At 59.5% G+C, this 19,373-nt stretch overlaps 1 protein-coding gene across 7 annotated transcripts in view; it reads left to right on the forward strand.

Moving 5' to 3' along the window:
• Positions 1 to 16,357, forward strand: part of RARA (retinoic acid receptor alpha) — a 43,379-nt gene extending 27,022 nt beyond the window's left edge. For 4 of the 7 annotated variants that reach the window (XM_061391721.1, XM_061391724.1, XM_061391720.1 and 1 more), the window contains 7 exons: positions 8,174 to 8,322; positions 9,654 to 9,795; positions 11,764 to 11,924; positions 12,218 to 12,394; positions 13,604 to 13,808; positions 14,851 to 15,009; positions 15,588 to 16,357. In XM_061391721.1, coding sequence (XP_061247705.1) covers positions 8,174 to 8,322; positions 9,654 to 9,795; positions 11,764 to 11,924; positions 12,218 to 12,394; positions 13,604 to 13,808; positions 14,851 to 15,009; positions 15,588 to 15,805 — 1,211 coding nt within the window. In that variant the 3' untranslated portion in view covers positions 15,806 to 16,357. Of the gene's footprint in view, positions 1 to 885; positions 1,740 to 2,245; positions 2,960 to 8,173; positions 8,323 to 9,653; positions 9,796 to 11,763; positions 11,925 to 12,217; positions 12,395 to 13,603; positions 13,809 to 14,850; positions 15,010 to 15,587 lie in introns of those variants that run through there. The other 3 variants (XM_061391726.1, XM_061391725.1, XM_061391727.1) reach the window with 3 other exon arrangements.
• The last annotated feature ends 3,016 nt before the right edge of the window (positions 16,358 to 19,373 follow it).

Raw genomic sequence — 19,373 nt, forward strand, 5'->3', positions numbered from 1 at the left:
TCACTCACTTATCACCACTGGCAGTTTCCTGAAGGTGAAGGTGAAGTCGCTCAGTCGTGTCCAACTCTTTGCGACCCTGTGGACTGTAGCCTACCAGGCTTCTCCGTCCATGGAATCCTCCAGGCAAGAATACTGGAGTGGGTTACCATTTCCTTCTCCAGGGGATCTTCCCGACCCAGGGATTGAAGCTGGGTCTCCCACATTGGAGGCAGACGCTTTAACCTCTGAGCCACCAGGGAGTTTCCTGGGCTGTGCTAACCATTGTGTGCTTCCTGGACTGTTCTAACTGGTCTCTCTTGCCCTCCTACCATCCATTCTCCACACAGCTTCACAAGGTTAAAGCTGATTTGTAAGACTAAATCAGATCTTGCCTCTCCTCTGCTTGGAACCTTTCAGTGGTCTCTCCCTGCATTTGAGATAAAATTCAGCAAGCCCACGTGGTCTGGTCTCAGCCCACCTCTACAGCCTGGTCTTGTGCTCCTTTTCCTCTTGAGTTGTATATGCCATCTACTCTAGTCCTCTGATAGTTCCTTGAGTAAACTCTCCGACTTTTATAACCCAGGACCCTTGCATAGGCTCTTACTGGAACTCCACTCCTTCTTGCTCTTTGCCTAACTAATTTTTAAACTTCTACTTTTTCTTTAGGTCTCTGCTTTGACCCTCCAACCTAAATTAGGTGCCTACATTAATTCTCCCTCAAGCTTATTTGTTTTTTATGTGCTTACTTGTGTCATAATACCAGTTAGCTTGCAATTTTATATATATATATATGCAATAATAAACATATATGTGTGATTATTTGCTAAATGGCTGTTTCACCATAAGGTCTAAAAAGGCATGCTCCCCATGGTATCCACCTAGGAGGTGATCAGAAAATAGTTTTCCTTGCATTGGCTTGGCATGGTGGGAATATGGGCTTTGATGGCAGAAAGTTCAAATACTCAATATTAGCAGTGTGATCTTGGACAACCCATCTGACCTTGCTGAGAGCTTAGTTTCTTTATTTGTAAAACAGGAATAATAGTGTTTATCTCTTGGATTGGCTGTGAGGATTACCTGACCACATAATTTAGAAACCTGGCTTTTGGAACAATATCCTTGGGAAGCACGTAAATTCCTATCCCTTTTTAAAATGAGGAACTCGGCTGCAGGGCCAGAGGGAGGCAATAAGATGTCCTCTTCTCCCAGGGCATCCCCCCACTTCCCTGGACCTACCCAACCTAGGCCTTTCTTCCAGTGAAACAGGCCTCCCGAGGGCTTCCGGGAGGAAGTGGTCAGCTGGAAGGCATCAGCCCCTCCTTTTCTCACTCCAGGGCTGGGCGGTGCGGTGGGGGGCCCAGGGTGGTTCCGCCTCTGGGAGACACCCTGGGCGGGGCTTTGCTCGACGGAAGCACGCAGAGCGTGGAGGGAGAGCCCCCCTCAGCACAAGCATTTCTGCCAAAGCGCCGGAGCTGCCGCCTCAGGTTCCGTCGGGCGGGTGGCCGGAGTCACACATGATGTCACAGACAATGACACAAGTCGGGTGTCTCATTCTCACACGGTGCCGCACAATGTCACACCCGGGACACCCTGCAAGGCGCTCACACTTGGCCACAAGCACCCTGGCCCTTCGTCTCCGGCCGCCACTCCGGGCGTCTCCCGGGGAGCGGCCCAACCGGGCAGGGGGCTGGTGGGCGAGCCCCGCGGGCACGCTGGCGAGCGGGTGATGTCACGGGCAGCGGTGGGTGGGTCACCCGGAGGTGAGGCGCCGCCAGGCGAGTTCAGAGAGAGTTCAGCCGCATTGCATTAGGCAAATGAGGCCCGGGCTGGGTGGGGGGGTGTGTTGGGGGAGGACACCGGGACCACCCCCCTCCTCCCGCCTACCACCTCCCTCGCCGTAGCTTCACCGGGCCGGGGACTGACCCAACCACGGGGGAGGCTGGGAGCCGGAACTGGGATGGGGGAGACGCCCGTCCCTCTTCCGTCCTGGTGGAGCCCCCTCCTCTCCTGGTACACAGCCTCCGTCCGTACTCCGCGCACTCCTGCTCTTGAGCCTTTTCCCCCTTCCGTCCGCTCTTCTCTCCTCCCCCTGCCCGGGCTCCCCGCAATCTCCTTCCACACCCCGCCTCTCCCTCTCAGTTCCCGGCTTGGCGTCTGCTGCAACCGGACCCGCTGGGAAAGGGTTAAGGCAGGGGCGGCGCCTGGACGGGACGGGGCGGAGGAAAGGGGGTGGGACCGCAGGGGACGGGGCGCGCAGGCCGGGGTGGGGGGACCTCGGCGCGCACCGCCGGAGACCGAGTGCCGGGCGCCCGCCCCGGGCCTGGTGGAGGCGGAGCCGCGCGGTCCCCACCTCACCCGAATCCTCGCCCGGGAGAAGCCCGGGAGCCCCGGGGTGGGGAGGAGGAAGTGCTCGGTCACCCCCCGCCCCGCGCCGATCCCGCCTCCGGCCGGCGCGCTCGGGGAGCCGCGGGACGCAGCCTCGGACACCATGAGACTCGCGACGGGAGCCCCCTCGAGGTGAAGCTGCGGAGTTCCCGGGCCTCGGCCGGGCGTTCCCGAGGGCAGTCGGCGGACTCCCCTCCTCCCCCAGTACACACAACTTGCCTGCTTTCACCTGGGACTCGCAGGGCGGCCGGCCGATTTGGACGCGGGACTTCGGGCAGAAGGTGGCCCCCGGCCCGGGTCACCAGTCGGGGCGAGGGGGACGTGCCCCTCGCCCCCAGCAGCTCTTGGATGGCGCCGCCAACTGAGTGAGGGAGGCGGCGCGCAGGACTTCCCCGCCCGGACCTCTTGTATTCGCGGGGAAGATGTACGAGAGTGTGGACGTGGGGGGGCTCACCCCCACCCCCAATCCCTTCCTGGTGGTGGATTTTTATAACCAGAACCGGGCCTGTTTGCTTCCGGAGAAGGGGCTCCCTGCTCCCGGCCCCTACTCTACTCCGCTCCGGACTCCGCTTTGGAATGGCTCAAACCACTGTAGGTATCGGCCTTCCCCTCCTATTGTGGGAGCTGGGGGTGGGGGCGGACTGTGGGGCTTCCGCTGCTACTAGGGGGTGCGGACTGGGGACGTGGTGAGGTGATCTTGTCTCTGACCCTTAACTTTCCCTTGACTCTCTTGCTGAAAGTCGGGTGCCCTTGTTGGACAATTGGACTCCCCCCAAGTAATCCTGGGCGCTTATTTCTGTTGTGTTCCGACAGAGGAACTTTGGGGGCTCCTCTTTTCAGGAAACGTTTGTTCATCTCTCCTTCGACTTCTTGAAGGGGAAGTGAAGTCCCTTGTCCGCAGTTTATATCTCCTTGCTTGGAATCCAATAGCTTCACAGCTGAGTGGTCCTTTCTGCCATCCAGGAGGGTGGGGTGAAGGTCGTAGAGTGGGCTTGTCTGCTTCTCGGAGGAGGGGCCGCCTCCTCTGATCCCACCCCTGCCAAAGCCTGGGGGACAGTCCCTCCTGGGCAGCAGCTGCTGCCCCCAGCTCTTGCCCTTGTGTCGTCTGGGTGGGAGTCAGGGGAGCGCTCCGTGTCTTTGGTGTTGGCAGTGGGGTGCTGCAAGAAGGGGCAACTCCATCAGATACCCGTCGGCCACCCTACCCGGCCCTTAGACCTTGGGGCAGGCCACCTGTCCATCTGAGGGTAGCCTTGGTCCTGGATACTTCGCTGCACCAGGAATGGAGAGGGGAAGTTAATCTGGTGGGAAGGGTTCCCCCTCCCCGTAATCCTAACGCGGTTTGTCCTCTGGAGGCTGAGCTTGATTTTTTGTGGGTCTGGAGCTGCTCTGGAAGTGAGGAATGTGTCCCCTCCCAACCCAGCGTGTCCTTTTGTTTCCCTGTTTTCACCTGGGGATGGGGGCAGGCGCTGGGCTGTCCCTACTAGGGCCGCCCACGAGAATCCCGGAGTCCTGGCACCTCCTCTGTTGGCTGTCCCCTGTCTGGGTTCAGGCTTCTCTGGAAGGGAGGGGCTCTGTGCTTTGGCGGGAGCCGTGAGTGCCTGGGGTGCACACCTGGGCGTGTTTATACCCAGCAGTGAGGTAGTGTACCTGAGGGCCAGAACGGCGCTCAGGGGGTTATTGTTACTTGGCTCCGGTTTAGTCCTCTCTGGGCTCAGCTCTTCCCTGGGGCTTCTCCCCCCACTCCTGGACTGGCTGCCTCCCTCCAGCCTGCCCGGGGAAGAGGGGTGGAGTGGGTCTCTGGGGGCCTGGCGGGCTGCGGGAGGTTGAAGGGCAGCCCCCAACACCTTCGCCGTGGGAAGAGTGACCTGAAGTGGGGCGACGCCCATCTCTGCCCCTCTCAGAGCCACCTCACCCCCAGCTTCTATCGTCCTGCCCCCTGACCTTTGCCTCTGGGGCAGATTGCCTGGTAGGCTGCAGACGGTGGGAGGGAGGGAGGGAGGGGTGTTCATGGGTGGACTTTAGGGAGAAGGGGACATGCGAGAAATGTGACATATACCAGGACCCTTCTTCCTGACCTCGCAGAACTGGAGGACGGTGTCCCCTCTCCAGAGTGGGGTCACTGAGGGTATGGCTGCCGTGGTCCCTCCCTCCACAGTCTCGGCCGCCTTTGCCAGAGGTCTGGGGAGGAGCGAGGATCTGAGACCTTGGGCTCCAGCCCTTGGGGGCAGCTCAGCTCTTCCTGGCCCCAAACTGGCCAGACAAGGTCCCAGGGAGCCTGGAGTCCAGCAGGCGACAGGGAGGTGGAGGACACGGGGCAGCGTGGAGCCAGAGGCCTGGGCTGCCCTGTCTCCGTGGTCGGAGTGTGGGTGTGTGGCAGTGGGCTCAGCCCCCAAGGCTGTGTAGGCTGGGAGGGGGGCTTTAGGGGTGGTTGTGGGGCACAGGAAGGACCTGGAGGCTGGGGGTGGTGACCCGAGCGAGTCTAGAGCACATGGGGTCATTACCCAACCCACCAGTGTGGCCTTTGATGACAGGAGCCCTCGGGGGTCCTCTCCACCAAATTCTCCATTCCCTCCTGCCACCTCCACCAGGGTTGGGAAGAGACAGCAAGTGGGCTGTGGGAAGAGACCTTCCGATCCTGCAGGACCCTGGGGACCTTGCCTTCCTCGCCAGAGCCCCCGATTTGGGGCGCCAGAGGATAAGGGGTACAGAGGAAGTGGCTTTCCATCTGTCCCCCACCAATCTCGCCGCTCTTGCCTCCGCCCGCTCCCAGACGTCCAAGAATGTGAAGCACGTGGATGCCCTTAGTGGGGGGAGGGGGAGAGATGGTTATCGGCGGCCGCTGGGTAGGGGCCTTCTTCCGCCCCGGCCGCGGCACTGCACCCAGAGCCACCCCCACCCTTCTCCGGGGTGGAGGCAGGGCGGGACCCAGCGCCCGGCGCCCCCTCCTCTGCCCTCCCCGGGGGCTGCGAGGGGAGCTGCAGAGGACCGGGCGCCAGCTGGATTGGGAGGGGAGCCGCTGGCCGGGGGCCCGGCTGATTTCCTGCTGATCTCCTCCAGGAAACCGGCCCCTTGTGCGCCTGCGAGCGGCTCTGGGGCGCTGGGGACTCCGGAGCGCTCTGCGCCTCCTGCCCGCCGGGGGTGGGGCAGCACGGGAGGGAGGGGACTCCTGGCTTCCTGGGCCGGTGCCAGCCCTCCGCCAGGCGCTGGAACTTTGAGCCCGAGAAGGTGTGGTGCTTCTCCCGTGCAGTCTTTCTGCAGGAAGAGGAGAAATCTTGTGCTGGGGCCTCTGGGGAGGGGCCAGGTCGTGGCAGTCCTTACTCCCCCAGGTGTGCAGAGTTCAGGCTAACTCTTGCAGAGGGTGGGAGGGTCCTAGAGTGTCCCCTGTTCCTCTGAGGCTGCTGGCTACACTCCTGGGAGGTGGGGACTGGGCTGGGGCTCTGGGTTCAAAGGGCACAGTGGGAAGCCTCCAAGCTGTTACCTGGGTGACAGGTGGGGCTGTGCTGGGGGTAGAGGGTGCAGAGCAGAGTTCGGCCCCAGAGGCAGCCCGCTGCTATGGGGTGGGCCGAAAGGAGGCCTCACTGAAACCAAACTGTACCCCCACCTTGGGTCAGCTTGCCCCCACCCCCCATCCTGCCAAAAAGCACAGTTTAAAAAAGCACATTCTTCCAGTTTCATAAACAGCCTCTGGACTTTGCCTTAGCTCCAAATTTCTACAAGCCTTTGGCCCTCCAGTCAGTCCCTGGCCTCAGAGCTGTCTGTCCTTCACCCGGGCACCCCCTGTGCGTCCGTGCACCTCCCCTCTCTCGAGCCCACTCTGAACCCAGAGCTCCCTCTGTCCTTTCTCCCCCTGCCTTCTGGTCCATTGGAGAGCTTTGAGACTTGGGGGAGGTGGACCCAGGGCAAAGACTGGATAGGAGCGGATGGGAGGGGGGTAGGTCAGTGCCTCCAGCCCCTGCTTATTGGGTCCCCTGTTTGTTGGAACGCTGACTGGGATTCTAGGCCACGGTCCCCCCCACATCCCCTTGTCCTTGACAACACCCCCCCCCCCACTAGTCTGGATTGTCTATTGTTACTCCTTTTACGTCTTGGAAAAAGTTAGCACAACAAAGGGCTCCTTTGTCGCTCACCCCTCTGCCTCCTGGCCTCACCCAGGGCCCCCAACCCTGCTCCCCCCACAGCAGCTGTTCTCAGGCCTCTCGCCTGTCTGATTTGCTTGTCTGGCCTCCGGGAGAGTGAGGTGGGGGAAAACCAGGCCAGGACAGTTCGATTTGGGGTGAGGAGCAGAGTAGTGGGGGAGGGTCAGCAGAGTCTGGATCTCTGGGGGTGTGGTGTGAGCATCCACTGATCCTTTGCTGCAGGCTGCTCTCTGGGCAGGCACAGGGACGCAGGGCCATAGCAGTGCTGGTCAGCAGGCTGACCAGGGGAAGTGGTGCCTGGGCCCAACTAAGAGCCAGGAAAGCCTTGCCAAGGTTGTTGGCCTGGTTCCCTGTCATCGGCCGCCTGGCAGTCTCTGGTCCTGTCTGCAGGTAAGGGGGGAGGGTGGTAGCCTGCAGCTTGCCAGCCCCCCATCTGAGTGCTTCTTTTCTCTCTGCTTGGATTTTGGGGCCACATGAGCCACTATGAGATGCTATGAGGTGCTTGGACAGGAACTCGGCCCCGCTGAATTCCAGAACCTTGTGTGCTGGGGTTTGGGGTGAGGCTAGGTAGGAGTCTGGGGTGTGGGAGGAGGCAGGGATCTATCTACTCAGGGAGGCATCCCTGGCCTTGGACCAGTGGACTTGGCGAAGGCCTCAGGAGGCTGCCACTGGCCCCTTGGGAATCTGGGGGTGACCGGGTCACAGTTCCCATCTAGTACAGTGCACCCACAGCTGCCCTTGCTTGGGGCACAGACAGCCCCCACCTAGCCCTGCCCTGTTCTGCCTGGGTGATGGGCATGGGGCCAGGCACTGGGGAGGATTCTGCTAGTGGGGGCTGCCCCTGCTGGCGGGGTCACCCTCCTGGCTGCCCTCTTGGAGCTGAATAACAGGAGGGGAGGGGGACAGTAACCCGGACATACTATGGACTCTATGGCCAGACAGACAGAGCATTGATGGGAACAGACCCCCTTTGTCATGCTTTTCCCCCCAGCCAGGGTGCACTCAGAGCCATGGGCTTCCGGGGCCCACAGGGACTCTTCCCCCTGTCTCCACAGGGTCCCCCTGCTTCTCTGAGGGAGTCCCTGCCTGTTGTGCCCCAGCATTTGTGACTGCACCCGGCCTTGGATCCCTGGCCAGGGGATTGCTTGGGCGGAGGAGGGGCTGTCGCTGCTGGTAGTGGGGGTGGAGAGGGGAGCGGAAGCAGAAGGGGTGGGGGAGTGGCCAACTTTGAATATCCTGTTGACCCCAGTTTCCTCTGCCCCCAGCTTGTGTCCTGGCCCCTCCCTCCTTCAGGCCTTAACCCCTTCCTCACTTGGGGGAGGTGGGACCTGGCGCCCAGGGTCCAGGGCTGTGGACCCAGGCTGATACCTACACCTGGCACCTGCCCAGTATAGCCACATCCACATACCAGTCTGATGGTTTATTATGTGATGTTTCTGGTTTTGAAGGTGGGGTCCTGGGGAAGTAGGCAGGACTGATGGGGTGCTGGAGGCATCATTGGCAGTCTGGCTGTGGGGAGTGCCAGCTTTCCCAAGACTGCCCCTGCCCCAGAGTTTGACATCTGGCAGCCCTGGGGCAGCTGGGAGAGGTTCCTGGGCGAGACCTGGAGGCCAGGTGGGCACTGTGCTGAGGGTGGTGGCCTGGGTCTCTAACGGTCCTTCTCCTCTCTCTAGCCATTGAGACCCAGAGCAGCAGTTCTGAAGAGATTGTGCCCAGCCCCCCCTCGCCACCTCCCCTCCCCCGCATCTACAAGCCTTGCTTTGTCTGTCAAGACAAATCCTCCGGCTACCACTATGGGGTCAGCGCCTGTGAAGGCTGCAAGGTGAGTCCAGGGGGTCGTGGGGAAGGACAGTCCTGATTAGATAAGTGGGATGTTCCCACCGCCGGGTCTGGGGACTGTACCGGCAGTGGGGGTGTCCCTAAGGCTGCTGCTCTAACTTCTGTGTGGAAGGTGGCAGGAGCCTTGGAGGAGAGGAAGCCTTCAGCAGAACCTCCTTACCATAGATGAGCAGGGGTCCCCCAAACCGGAGGTTTTCCTCCAGCCCTGACTCTTTCCCCCAGCATCTCCATCCTCCAGCTGGCAGGGCTCACACCCGCTCTGCTCCCGCTGCCCGTGTTGCCATGGTGAACTGGCTGCCGACTGGCTCTTGGCTGGGGACCCAGGAGGCCTGCCCCTGGTGGCCTGCCTGCACCTCGCCATAGCAGCCTGGCAGGAGGCCGTCAGGAGCAGGCGCCTTGCCTTGGCCTCTCCTTCAGGTGCCTGGGCTGGGGCTCCCCAGCTTCTGGCCGGATTTCCACGTGCCCACATTAGGCTCCAGGGTGCAGAAGGGACTGCCACCTTTCCGGAAGCTGTGGGCATGGCCTTCCCGCTTCCTCTCCCCAGGGCTTGAGTCTGTCTGTACCTGTTTCTTCTCCAGGGATTGGGGATCAGAAGCTGCACAGCTTCGGGGCTTGGGGCCCTACGCTCCCCCTCAGTGTGGAGTGGCCATCAGGTGTGGGGCAGAGGTCAAGGGCAAAAAGCACAAGGCCTTGGACTCTCTGTGTCTTGCCTGTCCTGTCCAGACCAGCTGTTCGTGGTCTGCCCTGGTCAGGCGTCTGTCTGTCTCGCTGTTAGCCCACATGGGCAGCCTCTGACCAACCTAGTCACCCTGTGATCTGTGCTCATCTGCCTGGTTAGTGAACGTGTGTCTTGCTGCCTTGCCTATGAGCACTCATGTCTCCACCTGTCAGGCCAGGCCAGCCCGTGTGTGTATCTCTCTGGCCCCTCCTGCTTGTCTCCTTTTCTTGCACACTGAGCCCGGGGCTTTGGGTTCTAGAGCTCTGTCTGTCTCTCCCATCTAGCCCCGTCTGCTGCTTTTCCTGACCCACCAGCAGCCTGCGGTCCCCTTCCCCAGGGGTGGGGAAGCCAGGTCTATGTGTGCAGGGTGGGGGAAGCCCTTTCCCCACCCCAGTGTGGAGGCAGATACTCAGATTCTTCCGGGGGATCCTTATAGGCGTACCCTTCTCCCCGTCTTTTCTGGCCTTCTCGGGTAGGGGATGGCCAACGGCTTGGGGACAGCAGTCGCCTGACTCTTGGCCCTCGAACTGCGGCTACAGGCCAGCACCGCTCGACTGTGGGTGTGGCTGACCTGACTCCCTGCTCTCTGTACCCAGGGCTTCTTCCGCCGCAGCATCCAGAAGAACATGGTGTACACGTGTCACCGGGACAAGAACTGCATCATCAACAAGGTGACCCGGAACCGTTGCCAGTACTGCCGGCTGCAGAAGTGCTTCGAAGTGGGCATGTCCAAGGAGTGTGAGTGCCACCGACGGGGCCGTGCCACGCACTGGGCAGGGTGTGAGCTCCTGGCCCCTAAAGCCAGAGGAGCAGGGGCATGCAGGTGATCGTGTGGGTGCAAATGGACCTTGCCGTGATGCGGTGCCCTGGCTCATGGTTGAGGACAGTTCACGTATAGCTGCACGGACCGGACCTGTCTGTCTCACCATCTGTGTGTCCATGGGCGGACAGCCCTTCCTGTTCGTGTGAGGCGGGCTGTGTGTGCTTGCTCACGTGTATGCACGTGTCTGCCCCTGCCAGCTTGCTTCCAGGCTCTGACTGGCTCTGGGGCGGGGCTCAGAAGCATCCCTGAGTCCCCCACCCCATCGTGCATCTGAGGACAGGGGTGCTGCTGGGTATTTGTGTGCATGTGTTGAGGGTTGCTCCAGGCACCGGGATCTAAGAGCCTTTGTCTGGTGGAGCCTGGGACCTGGAGTTGGAAGAGCGAATTGGGACTTCTCCAGTCCCAGAGGAATGGGGGTTTCCAGTTTGGGCTCAGCTGAGGCCCGATGGAGGGAAAGAAGGAGGGCTGGACAGGGAGACCCTCTTGTGTTGAATCATGGGTGTTGCCTTGGTGACCGGTGATTGATGATGTCAGAGATAAATGACGCTGACAGACGCCTCCTTGTCTGCGTGGCCGTTGCCATGGAGCCCGAGCCTTGGGGGATGGGGTGGGGGAGGGGGCTGCAGGACCCTCTAGCCCTTTGTGGGCAGGGCAGTGGAAGAAGGAAGTGGGGAGGGGACATGGTGGGACGACAGGAGTAGAGGAACCCTGAAGTACCCGGCCACCTCCTGCCTCAGGAGGAAAGGGCTGTGTTGTTCTGTAGCGTAGGAAGTGGTGGCTCCACGCTGCAGAGCAGGTGACAACTTGGGACCTGCAGGCCTGGGACCCTTCCCCGCAGGGCCCAGCACCTCCTCCTCCGCTTCTGCCACCTTCCCGATCCCAGAGCTTTTCATGGCAGGGGGACCAGGGTGGGACCCCCTCTCCCTCCCACTGCCAACTCCCCCTTCCCCTCCCTCCTTCTCCTCTCTGGCTGCTCTGTGCCCCGGAGCTGAGCAGCTGCCATTTCAATAGAATTAAAGCTTCCGAATGATAAACGTCTTGTCACAGCTGCAATTTTCTCTTCCCAAATTATCCCCCCTCTCTCCCTCTCCCTCTCCCTTCTCTCCCTTGCACTTTATTGAATTTGCAGAATCGACATGAGTGATCTCCAAATTATGCCAGCTCCCCCCCAACCCTGCTACCCCCTCCCTGGGTCCCCCACCCCCCACCCTCTCTTCCTCCAGCGTCAGCAGCCGCCACCACTGGCCCTGTGAGTGATTGTGTGTCTGGGATAATCGGCTGGTAACGACCCCATCGCTTCTTTAAAGCCGAGTGGTGTGTGCGGCTCAGCGCCCCCGGTGATTTGTCAGCTCCCCCGGCTAATGGGCCGAGAGATTCTGCCACCCGGCCCCCCACTCTCAGGCTGGGGAGCCCTCCTCCGTGTCTGCCCGCCCAGGGAGCTGCTCTGAGCCCATCCCAAACACTGCCGGGAGGGCTGGGTCGGTTCTCCCTGCAGGCCGGAGTAGCAGGGGGCAGGGAGGCTGAGAACACAGACCTGGGACACCCTGCGCACGGGCTTTCACCCTGGAGAGTAAGCTGGAGTAGACGCCAGGAGAGCGAGCTGGTCTGGGGCATGTGTGCTGTAGTCACAGGCCCTGGGGCAGGCCTCGGCGTGTGGGCCGGGTGGGCACCGCAGAGGGGGGCCGAGGGACCGGCTGTGTGTGGATGTCCCGCCTGCCTGTGCACTCACGTGCGTGTGCACTTTTGTGTGCGTGCCTGACCACACCTGGTGGCCTCCGCAGCTCTCAGTCTGGTGGGAGGAGCTTGGGCTGGGGTTGGACGGCTTGGGGGATGGACCGCTGACCCCACCTGCCCTCTCACTGTGCGGCCTGGGCCCTCCACAGCTGTGAGAAATGACCGGAACAAGAAGAAGAAGGAGGTGCCCAAGCCCGAGTGCTCCGAGAGCTACACGTTGACGCCGGAGGTGGGGGAGCTCATCGAGAAGGTGCGCAAAGCGCATCAGGAGACCTTCCCTGCTCTCTGCCAACTGGGCAAATACACTACGGTATGGCCCGCTCCCCCGCGACCTCATACCCCTTCAGCTGTCAGGCCTGCCTCTCCCCCCAGCTGGGCAAATACACTTCGGTACAGCCCCCCAGGGGCACCCCTCCTTCTTCAGGCCTGCCCCTCCGCAACCCTGCTTGGGCTGCCTTGTCCACCCCTTCCCCGCCTCTCAGGAAGTGAAGGCCAGTAGAGGGCAGGCCTGCGGGTGGGGCCAGGTAGAGCCAGGCCCAGAAGGGTGCCACCAGGGGAAGGCCCTCACTCTCCTCCCACTCCCCCCCTCCCCCATCCTCCCAGAACAACAGCTCAGAACAGCGTGTCTCTCTGGACATTGACCTCTGGGACAAGTTCAGTGAACTCTCCACCAAGTGCATCATTAAGACTGTGGAGTTCGCCAAGCAACTGCCCGGCTTCACCACCCTCACCATTGCGGACCAGATCACCCTCCTCAAGGCTGCCTGCCTGGATATCCTGGTGAGGGTCTGCACCTTGCCCGCCTAGGCACTGATCCCTGTGTTCTTGGAGGATGTCCTGCCGCTCAAATAACCACTTTCCTAAAAATCCATCTGGAGTCGACCTGTCCCAACGCCGACCCACCTGAACAGCCACCCTTCCTCTCCCCCGCGTGTCTACCTGTCTGCTTAGCCACCCAGCACCCGGGTGTGCACCCATTCACCTCTACTCTCATTCATCCACCCTCAGCCCATCTTTGATTGAGTGCTTCCGTCCACCCACCCATCTTCCCATCTATTCAGTCTAATAAAGGTTCACCTGGGACCCTGTGTGGCCAGGCCTTGAACTGGGTGTCAGAACAGAGGTGAACACACCACTGTCCCCTCTCGAGAATCTTCCATTGGTGGAAGCAACAGATAGGTAAACAGAGGTTGCAAAACTGTGATAAGTGCTGGCTGCAGATGGGGGAGGGCTGTCCCCTCCCTGCAGGACAGAGAGCCACACTACTGGGCCCCAGGGAAGAGCCCCAGAGGAGGTGGCCTCTAGAGGTGTGTAGAATGGTCTGTGAAAGGCCTGCTGGCGTGGGACCAGTGGGATTCAGGGTACTGCAGGGTATTTGGTGGGGCCAGAGGGTGGGCTGGACTTGAGGCAGGATGGGGGCGGATGAGATTGTCAACTCCAAGGCTGGAGGGAGGCTTGTCCTCCCTGTCTTCCTCAGCCCTCCTGTTCCCTCTCGGCCTCCTCCAAGGTCGGGAACCTGGGGTGTGACCAGGCTGCTCTTCCTGGTGGAAGGGAGATGGAAGAGGCAGGGTCAGGGTTTGAAAGACCTGAAGATGAGGTACATTTACTGAGCTCTTGTTCTGTCCCCAGTCCTGGGAACCATAGACTGAAATCCACTTTGGTTTTGGCCTTCCTGGAAATGTTTTGTTGCCCTCTTAATTCTCTGTGTGGAGGCAGGATGCTGTAGATCTGCACTAATACAGTAGCCGCTGGCCATGTATGGCTGTTTTAAATTGAAATTAATTAAAATTAAATTCAGTTTCTCAGTTGCACTTGGCATGTTTCAAGTGCCCACTGGTCACCAGTGTGACTGGTGGCTACTGTGTCGCACAGAAGGTTCTGTAGAACAGCAGTAGTCTGGCTGCCCGCCAGGTGGTCCTGGGGGGGGATGCTGGTGCCGGAAGTGCTGGCGGATGTGAGTTCCTGAACTCGAGAACCCTCTGCACCCAGATCCTGCGGATCTGCACGCGGTACACGCCCGAGCAGGACACAATGACCTTCTCGGATGGGCTGACCCTGAACCGGACCCAGATGCACAACGCCGGCTTTGGCCCGCTCACAGACCTGGTCTTCGCCTTCGCCAACCAGCTGCTGCCCCTGGAGATGGATGACGCTGAGACTGGGTTGCTCAGCGCCATCTGCCTCATCTGTGGAGGTGGGCTGTGGGCCTGGGTCTGGGGGCCAGGCCCAGGGGTGGTGGTGTGGCTTGCGGAGCCTCTCCCAGGGAGAAGCTGGGGGATCATTTGATCAAAAAGGCACCTGTCAGACAGGAAAATGAGTCCCAGCGGAGCAGGGTCTGGTCTGTGGCCACAGGGCAAGGGAACAGTGATAGAGACCTGAGCTCTGGTTCCCTATTTCTAGGCAGCGCTCCTTCCAGGGGGCTTAAGAGTGAGGACTTGGAGGTCAGACCACCCAGGTTCAAATCCTGGACAACATGTGACCTTCAGCAGGTCGCTGAACTTCTCTGAGCCTCCATTTCTGTAAAATGGGGGCAGTAATGTCTCCACCTCATAAAGTTGATGGGAGGATTAGGAGGTAATAAGTAAGGCACAGTGTGCCCAGAGGAAGACCCAGTAAATGCTGGCTGCTGTTATTATTTTATTGTCATGAGTTCTGCCATATTGGGCTGGTGTCCAGAATAACCAGCTCGAGTGGGAGACCTGGCTCTGCTTAAGATGGCACTGCCTGTGTTCAGGGGTGTGACCTCCATGAACTGGGCTCTCAGGGCGAGCTTTGGGACACCCTTGTGCCCCAGCCCTTCTTTGCTCACATTTGAGAGCCTCTAAGGCAATGGCACCCCACTCCAGTACTCTTGCCTGGAAAATCCCATGGATGGAGGAGCCTGGTAGGCTGCAGTCCATGGGGTCACTAAGAGTCGAACACGACTGAGCGACTTCACTTTGACTTTTCACTTTCATGCATTGGAGAAGGAAATGGCAACCCAGTCCACTATTCTTGCCTGGAGAATCCCAGGGACGGGGGAGCCTGTTGGGCTGCCGTCTATGGGGTCGCACAGAGTCGGACACTACTGAAGCGACGACTGAAGCGACTTAGCAGCAGCAGCAGTAGGGCCAGGTGGGGAGGCCTGAGGAGCAAAGATACTCTGCCCAAGGCCTGGACAGGTGCGCCCCCTGGTGGTCACGATGGGGCCCGCAGCTGTGTTCCTCACCAGGCAGAGGGCTTCTCTGCTTCTTCAGACCGGCAGGACCTGGAGCAGCCAGATAGGGTGGACATGCTGCAGGAGCCGCTGCTTGAGGCACTGAAGGTCTATGTGCGGAAACGGAGGCCCAGCCGTCCACACATGTTCCCCAAGATGCTGATGAAGATCACAGACCTGCGGAGCATCAGTGCTAAGGGTGAGGCTCTCTCCCTGTGTGTCTGCCATCCATGTCCAGAGTCAGGCCTCCTGTGTCTGAGCCAGTACCCCACATCTTTGTGTCCTTGTGATGCCCCACTCACCTGAACCTCACCGTGCCCAGGTGACCTCCGTGCCTGTGAGCCCCAAGATGGCAGTGTCATCTTGGCATGCTAGTTCAGGGCATGGCTCTGGAACCAGACTGTTGTGTGTCCTTGAGCGGGTCACACAACGGCTCTAAGCCTCAGTTACCCATCTGCAGAGCAGGGATAACATTTGCAGAGTTGTCTTGAGATGTCAGTAGGAGAGTCAGCAGCACGTAGGAAGGGCCTGGCATCAAGCCCAGTGACCCCAGAGCCAGAGCTGGGAGCCACTTTTCCCTGCTGCCCTTCAGCTGTGGGGCTTAGGAGAGCTGGCTTACGTCAGGAAACAGCGCAGGGGTCGGTGTGTGGCGGGAGCTGATATTGGTACTGTGGATCCTCCTACCCCTTGCACACTCCCTCCTGGGGCCACGCTTGTGTGCAGGGCTAGAGGAGCAAGGTGGCCACACTCCTGACCTCTGTCCCTTCTTTCCTGCAGGGGCTGAGCGGGTGATCACGCTGAAGATGGAGATTCCGGGCTCCATGCCACCTCTCATCCAGGAAATGCTGGAGAACTCAGAGGGCCTGGACACTCTGAGCGGACAAGCGGGGAGTGGGGGGCGGGACGGGGGTGGCCTGGCTCCCCCGCCCGGCAGCTGTAGCCCCAGCCTCAGCCCCAGCTCAAACAGAAGCAGCCCGGCCACCCACTCCCCGTGACTGCCCTTGCCCCATGGACACAGCCCTCACCCCGTGCCCTGGCTTTTCTCTGCCTTTCTACCAACCATGCAACCCCCACCAGCCCTGCGCCCCACCTGCCCTCCCTTGCCCGGGGGGCTGGAGGGAGGAGGTGGCGGTGACTCTTCGGACAGAGGCCCGGGCCTGCGATGGACTGCCCGCTCTTGGAGCCTGGGCTGACGTCAGGGCCGTGGCCGTGGACTGAGTGAGGACCCCTCGTCCCGGGCCTCAGGATGGGGCCTGGGGGCTTTGTGTTCATCAAGACACCCTTCTGCCCACCTCGCCACATCTTCATCACCAGCAAATGCCAGGACCTGGCTCCCCCATCCTCAGAACTTGCAAGCCATTGCCCCCCGGTTGGGGAACCCCCCCTGCCTCGGTTGGTGACAGAGGGGGTGGGCCGGGGTGGGGGAATCCCCTGTACATACTTTGCCATACCAACCCCCAGGTATTAATTCTCGCTGGTTTTGTTTTTATTTTAATTTTTTTTTCTGGTTTTGATTTTTTTAAATAAGAATTTTCATTTTAAGCACATTTATACTGAAGTGTGCTGTGTATTGGGGGGAGCTGGATTCAGAGCTGGAGGGGGGGATGGGCCCCGGGGGAGGGGAGTGGCTTGAAAGGGGCTTCCCCTGTCTCTCCAAGTCCCTGTGCCCCCCAAGGCCCCCTCCCCAGCCATTTCCTCCTCAGTTTTCTCTTTAAAACTGTGAAGTACTAACTTCCCAAGGCCTGCCCTCTCCTCTCTCTCTGCCTAACCACTGGGCAAGGACAGTTTCCTGGCAACCCCTGGAAGGAGTGGCTCACCCCCGGGATGGGGCTGGGGGCAGAGCACCGGGGCCTCAGGACCTCCAGGCGTGTGTTTCTCCGCCCTGTGTCCTCTGCTTCCCCATCAGAGCCCACGTCATCGAAGCCCTCCAGCGCTCCCCTCCCCATGAAGGGGCTGGCCAGGGGGTCCGAGCTCCCCTGCCCTCCAGCCTCTTGGCCACCAGCACCGCCCACAGGGCCCCCGGACACACACAGACACACCCACACACACACACAGTGGACAGACAGGCCGACAGACACGTGGCCTGAGTTCCTCCATTTCCCTGGCCTGCCCCCCACCCCACACCCGTGCCCCCTCTTTGCCCCGCAGGACGGGCCTACAGGGGGTCCCCTCACGTCACCCCTGCTCCCCCGGGGCTGGGGGAGCTGGCTCTGCCCTGCCCTCCTTGCCCTGGGGTTGGGGTCTCATCCCCCCCAGAGCCCGCTGGTGCACCTGTTACTGTTGGACTTGCCACTGAGATCTACTGGATAAAGAATAAAGTTATATTTATTCTACACGCGCCTCAGAGCCTCGCTGCCTCGCCGCCTTCTCTCGGTGTCTGGGCAGGGACTGGGGCCCAAGCTGCCTTCGGGACCTGCCTTGCTGTGCTCAGAGCTTTGGAGATACTGGGAGGAGACAGGCCTGCCCTTAGGAAGCCCTTGGTCTAGGGGTCTCACAGCCTGTCAGGGACCCATGTAGAGAGGTGGGAGGGAGAGAGGGAGAGACCGCCTCAGCCTTCAGGGAGTCCCCAGCCCGAGAGAGAAAGCCACCTCAGCTCTCTGAGAGTCCCTAGCCCTTGGGAAGCTAGAGCTTGAATCAGAGCCATTTAGTGGCAGAGTTCTATCTTTAGTGACCACCGATGACCACAACAAGAGTGGCAGGTTGGCTTGGGGGACTTGGGTCAGGGACTCGCTCATTGCAATCTAAGAAGAACTCAGGATTGGGATGGAACCTGGGAGGCCGGGCCACTTGTTCTTCCACCTCCAGGAAGAACTGTCCCTGTCCCGCCCCCAACGTCACGTCTGTGGGCAGGAGGCACAGGGGACAGGCAGGTGACGGCACCTGGATGCTCCTGATCGAGAGAGTGGAGTGTGATAGGCCTTGAGGGTCCTTAGAAACCAGTTTTAACCCCCTCACACTAGACATCAAGGTCCAGAGAGGGCAGTGCCCTTGCCCAGGGTCACCCAACAAATAAGTGGCAGATCAGGGAACAGTACTAAGGGCTGCTATCACTTCATGGCAAATAGATGGGGAAAAAAATGGAAACTGACAGATTTGATTTTATTGGGCTCCAAAATCACTGTGGACAGTGACTGCAGCCATGAAATTAAAAGACACTTGCTCCTTGGAAGAAAAGTATGACAAACCTACACAGTATTGAAAAGCAGAGACATCACTTTGTGGACAAAGGTCTGTGTAGTCAAAGCTATGGTTTTTCCAGGAATCATGCACAGACGTGAGACGGGCTGTAAAGAAGGCTGAATACCAAAGAACTGCTGCTGTAGTGCTGGAGAAGATTCTCGAGAGTTCCTTGGACTCGGAGATCAAACCAGTCAATCCTAAAGAAAATCAATCCTGAATATTCATTGGAAGGACTGATGCTGAAGCTGAAGCTCCATTACTTTGACCACCTGATGCAAAGAGCCAACTCAGTGGAAAAAACCCTGATGCTGGGAAAGATTGAAGACAGAAGGAGAAGGGGGCAACAGAGGATGAGATGGTTGGATGGCATCACCAACTCAATGGACATGAATCTGAGCAAACTCGGAGATAGTGAAGGACAGGGAAGCCTGGCATGCTGTAGTCCAAGGGATCACAGAGTTGGACACGACTTAACAACTGAACAACAGTAGGGCTCCCGCCTCTCAGCCAGAGCTCTTTCCTGGATCTCTGAAGCCCTTGAAGAAGTGTCAAGCACCGAGGCCTGGGGGAGGTCTAGGGAATTGGCAGGAGAGGCTGTGTTTGGGGACAATTAGCAGGCTCCCCTGCAGGATGCGATTCCTGTGTGGGAAGTCTCTTCTGTGGGAGACCACCGGCCATTTCTACTTCAGCCATCAGGTGGCGCCAGCTTCTCACTTATGTCACAGTCTGGCCTAGGTTGGAGTGGGACAGAGGTTCTCTTCCTCTAGCAAATATTTTCTAACACTTCCCATCAGGTTTCTTTATGAACTAGACAGAAATTTAATATAACATACCAAACACATGCTTTAAAAAAATCACCATGCTGTCACACTGTCCGGTAAAGGAAAGCTCCTGGAGTCGGTGATGGATAGGGAAGCCTGGTGTGCTACAGTCCATGGGGTGGCAGAGTTGGACATGACTGAGCAACCCAAGTAAGACAGGTGTTGCAAGAGGGCATCAGAGGGCAAACACACTGAAACCATACTCACAGAAAACTAGTCAATCTAATCACACTAGGACCACAGCCTTGTCTAACTCAGTGAAACTAAGCCATGCCCGTGGGGCAACCGAGGACGGGCGGGTCATGGTGGAGAGATTTGGCAGAATGTGGTCCACTGGAGAAGGGAATGGCAAACCACTTCAGTATTCTTGCCTTGAGAACCCCAGGAACAGTATGACAAGGCAAAATGATAGGATACTGAAAGAGGAACTCCCCAGGTCAATAGGGGCCCAATATGCTACTGGAGATCAGTGGAGAAATAACTCCAGAAAGAATGAAGGGATGGAGCCAAAGCAAAAAGAATACCCAGCTGTGGATGTGACTGGTGATAGAAGCAAGGTCCG

Source organism: Bos javanicus, chromosome 19, assembly GCF_032452875.1.
Source record: "Bos javanicus breed banteng chromosome 19, ARS-OSU_banteng_1.0, whole genome shotgun sequence".
In the NCBI taxonomy this organism is placed as follows: domain Eukaryota; kingdom Metazoa; phylum Chordata; class Mammalia; order Artiodactyla; family Bovidae; genus Bos; species Bos javanicus.